Genomic DNA, 4740 nt, shown 5'->3' on the forward strand with positions numbered 1-4740 from the left:
CATATGCCAACATAGTCCTTGCATCTTCGCATAAAGATCGATTTCTTCGTTCAACAACACCATTCTGCTGTGGAGTGTATGGAGAAGAGAAATTATGAGAAATGCCTTTTTCCACTAAAAATGAATCAAGAACATCGTTCTTAAACTCAGTTCCATGATCACTCTTGATTTTGCGAACAAGCTTTTTCAAGGTTATTTCCATTTTCTTGATAAAATCAATCATGATTTGTACCACTTCGGATTTTAATCTGAGAAAATAAACCCATGTGAATCTGGAAAAATCATCAACAATAACTAAGATATACCGTTTGTTGTTGAGAGTTGAAATTGTCGAAGGACCACATAAATCAATATGTAAAATCTCTAGTGGTTCGACAATCTTTGAATCAATTGTGATTGGATGACCTTGTTTATGTTGCTTGCCAACTTCACAAGCTGCACATAAAGAATCATTATCAAATTTAAGTATAGGTAAACCTCTTACCAAATCTTGCACAACAAGTTTGTTGATATTTCTAAAGTTGAGATGTCAAAGTCTTCGATGTCATAGCCAGCTAAGATCTGATGTAGCTTTTGAAAGAAGACATACAGCAAGTTTACCCACAATTGGATTGATGTCCAAAGTAAACATGTCACCCTTCCATTTGGATTTAAGCAAAACTTCTTTTGCGTAAACATTTGAAATAATGCTTCCTTCTTCGTTAAAAAGTACTTGATTTTTAGTGCCTACCACAAGTTTTGATACACTTATCAAGTTGTGTTGTAAACCTTCGACATAAGCAACTCGATTCACTGTGAATTGACCATTTGTTATTTTCCCATAACCTTTGACTTGACACTTTTGATTATTTCCAAACTTAACAACTCCAGCATTTTTCAAGCTTCGAAAGTCTCTAAGATTCTCCTTCTTCCCAGTCATGTGACAAGAGCAACCACTATCAATTTACCATTTAGTATCATATTGCTCGTCATAAAGTACCTGCGATCATTGAAAGAATTTAGGTACCCAAGGCTTTTTGGGTCCTTGGAAATTAGATTGCAACAAAGATTTGAAAGAATAACTTTTCACTAAATCACAAACTTTAGTTTTGAGACTAATAATAATGTCCACATCTTCATTTGTAAGGATTGGAACATAAGGTTTTGTTTGTTTCGTATGTATACTGACATCACCCTTTGTATTTTGAGTTTGTGATTGTTCGGTCTTCGTTTTTATGACAGGTTTCCATGCTTTTACCAAGATATTCGAATCCTTTGATGATGAACTGCCATTTGAAGAAGTATTTACATACTTCTCATAAGCTTCGTTGATTTGATCTTTCGAATATTTACTTGGTTGGTAAATTTTTCCTATTCCTTTGAGCCAGTGATCAATATTCTTTCGTGAAGTTATCCCTTTTTCATGCAAAGCTTTCAATGTTTGTTTCTTCGTATGATTAGGAAAATTTGGCTTTAGAGGAACAAAATCAATTTTTGGTTTTGAAACAAATGATTCAGCATAGGAAGTATCAACTGTTGATTTAAAATGTTGTCGTTGAGAAAAAAAAACGTTGATGAATTAGAATTTAATGAATTATCTGAAATTTTTCTTGAAATGTTAGGTTTTGACACTTTCGAAAACTTTGGTGTTGTATTCACTTCAAACTTAGAATGAGTTTTTGGACGATAAACTTGTTCTCCTTTTGAAAAAGATGAATATTTCACTTTGAAAATATATTTTGGTGATTTTGATTCAGACACATTTTTACTTGGATAAACAGGATTTTTCTTTTTGTCTGAATAATTTTCTGAATTCACAGACTTAACTAGTTTCAACAATTCAGTTGACGTTTTTCGAGACTCGATTGTTTGCAAAAATATTTTCTTTCTTGCTTGTGTTTTTGAAACATTATTTTCTTTTGAAAATCTTTCAATTTGTTCATTGAATTCTTTTGAATTTAATTTGGCCCCACTTTTCGTTTCCTCAAAAATTGGTTTGGTGACTTCTTTCTCAAGTTTAGATTTTTCAACCCATTTTCTCTGAGATTTTTGTCTTTGATAAACATATGAATTATTCGTTAGGTTATTTTCAATTGTGCTTTGATTTGCGAAGAACGCTTCATCTGATGTTTTCAAATTGTCTTGTTCCACCAATTTCTTGAATTCTGGTTTGACATTTTCAACATTTCCAGTTGTTATGAACACTTGGTTTGGAAACACAACATCATCTGTACACTTAAAAATTGGATACACACATTATTTGTTTCAAGGTAATGAGAACCTTGTTCTTTCAACACTTTTTCATACTTTTGTGTATAACCATACACCTGGTCAACTACAATTCGAGGAATTTCTTCATCCTTTGAAAATACCTTTTCCTTCGAAAGTTTCTCATCTTTTTCATCATCACAATCATCTGTTTGACTGTCTCTGATTTCTATGAAGTCCAAATCACAAACTTTCGAAGTTAAGGGTTAATTATTATCATTCTTAACCAACAAATCATTAACTTTTTCTTTCCCTTTAGATGAAGATGCAACATTAATAATAGACAACTGAGAACAATCAACATCCTCAAGATCATTAATTTCACTGATATTGTCAGAATTATCTTCAATATCAGCAAAATTAGATTGACCATCAGATGTTGAAGTTTCAGTCTTTTTCAAAATGTGAATTTGTTCAGAGTTAGTCAAAGTATCATTTACAATTTCAACTAATTCAGTAGCATCAAGACATTCATCTACTTTGACTATTCCATATCTATATCTATCATCAGGAACTTTGTCAAATTCAGCTATTTCTTTCTCACAATCATACGAAATATTATCTACCTTAGCTCTTTTTCGTAAGCTAAAAAAGGCAATAACTTTCTATGTTGTTCTTTACTTATTTCACAAGAATGATGTAACTCTGTTAATTTCCCATACAATCTCTTAGCTGAATTATAGTAAATGTTTCTTTGTGCTAACAACAATTTTATTTCACTTGACAAATTATCCCTATCAGCCATAATGTTCGTAATCTGAAGTTCTAAACAATCTACTTTTGTGTTTTTCAAATCTAACTTCTTCTCTGTCTCTAACAACTGAATAGAAAGCTTCTTAGCCTCATTGCTAGCAGACACCACAATTGAATCAAAATAAGTAATAGTTTCATCAAAAGATACCAATTCAGAATTATAAGCATGTACTGGAATATTAAAAGATTCAAGAATATTACGTACCTTGGTTGTCATTGGATATTTGTCTGCAGCCTTTGACACGAAGCATCTTCCTTTTACTTTGTATGCTTCCTCATCATATTCCTCCTCCATCTTTGCAAACATTGCTCCATGTGTTGGATTTCGCATCTCCTCATCATCTGATCCAGATGACCAGACTTGATAAGTTCCATCATCTTCTTGTTCTCCCATGGCAACCAGTGACAACTTTTTTGCCTTCGCAGGAACTTCCTCTAGTCTTTCAGCATAATAAGCTTCATCTTTTACCTTATTCTTCTTCTCATCTTTCTTACTCAACATGCAATCATTGGCTAAATGATTGGCCCCATTACAGTAGTGATAGTCTACTCCAGCATCTCCCTTCAACTTCTTCTCAATCTTTCCCTCAACAAGCTTCGCATCATTCTTCTCTTCCTTCTTCTTCTCATCACTTGCAGTTTTATTCACAAAACTTCCTTTTATCTTAGTTGACTTGATCTTCGAATTGAATGGCTTTTTGAAGAACTTTTTGATATGATTGTTTGAATAAAATGCTATCGCTTCATCATCAGAATTCATGATGAATCCCTCTTCTCCATCAGAATCACTCTTCTCATGAATTTCTTTCTCAGTCATTTTTGAAACCAAAGCTAGTGGTCCTCCCAAACTCGCCCTCGTTTCTTCAGCAATTTCGTTCACTTCATTTACGTGTGATTTTAACTGATTGTACACGTCATTCAAAGTTGACGTATCAAAGCTCTGTTGATTTTTGACCATCATGCTTACATTTCGCCACTCCTTTCTCAAACCCATAACAAAGATAAGATTGAACTCCATGATTGATCTGGTGATTCGATATCGGTTGCATTTGTTGGGTAGCGTAGCTGATTTATTTGTATTGCGTCATTGGGCTCCGTTAATAATCCAATATTTTGTACTCCGGTTTGGGCCTGTCCAACCGTGAGTTGTAGGGATTAGTATATAATAATGTGCTTGCATGCATATTAGGTTAACGTTTGATAGATCGATCGATAGCATTACGATAGCATTACAGATTTCTTTCATCGTTCTTGTAAACCCTTTAATCCTCTACAGTAGAAGTTCTTTATCGAGCTCTTCTGAGGATTGTTTTATAATCATTCGACACGTTTGATTCATTCGAGTGTTCTTGCTGTTTACTTATTTATTTCTTTACCTGTTTTATAGATCTAATCGATCTTCAAGTTTAGATTTAAACTTATCAATTGGTATCAGAGCAGGAGGCTGTGTAATGGATACACTTCTTTTCTGTGAAAAAGGTTTCGATTAGGGTTTTCCGCAATTATTGATATTTATTGAGCCGTCATCTCATTATTGACGTATCTCGATATTTATTGTTTTGCCCTAATTTGATTTATTACAAGTCTGATCTTTGAACAGGTTATTCGATCATTATGGACGAGTCGCAATCGAATCCCATCAATATTTCGAACAGCATTGGATCAACCACGAAGATTCCCATCCTGTACACCCATGATTATGAAGTCTGGGCGCATCACTTTGAAGATTATGTTATAGGA

The 4740-nt window shown here is 33.5% G+C and overlaps 1 protein-coding gene across 1 annotated transcript; it reads right to left on the reverse strand.

Moving 5' to 3' along the window:
• Window positions 1-544: 544 nt before the first annotated feature.
• LOC111900907 (uncharacterized) lies at window positions 545-4018 on the reverse strand. The gene is made up of 7 exons (XM_023896778.1): window positions 3206-4018; window positions 2688-2852; window positions 2479-2639; window positions 2261-2409; window positions 1953-2207; window positions 1293-1512; window positions 545-935 (listed from the first exon to the last, which is right to left on the reverse strand). The coding sequence occupies exons 1-7, from the start codon at window positions 4016-4018 to the stop codon at window positions 545-547; spliced, it is 2154 nt and encodes a 717-aa protein (XP_023752546.1).
• Between the last annotated feature and the right edge of the window lie 722 nt (window positions 4019-4740).

This window comes from Lactuca sativa, chromosome 2 (genome assembly GCF_002870075.4).
Source record: "Lactuca sativa cultivar Salinas chromosome 2, Lsat_Salinas_v11, whole genome shotgun sequence".
In the NCBI taxonomy this organism is placed as follows: domain Eukaryota; kingdom Viridiplantae; phylum Streptophyta; class Magnoliopsida; order Asterales; family Asteraceae; genus Lactuca; species Lactuca sativa.

Coding starts and splice junctions, on each gene's coding strand:
- LOC111900907 (XM_023896778.1), bottom strand. CDS start 4,018: ATGGAGTTCAATCTTATCTTTGTTATGGGTTTGAGAAAGGAGTGGCGA. Junction 2,853..3,205: donor AATATCCAATGACAACCAAG/GTACGTAATATT, acceptor AGAACAACATAG/AAAGTTATTGCCTTTTTTAG. Junction 2,640..2,687: donor CTACTGAATTAGTTGAAATT/GTAAATGATACT, acceptor ATTTTGAAAAAG/ACTGAAACTTCAACATCTGA.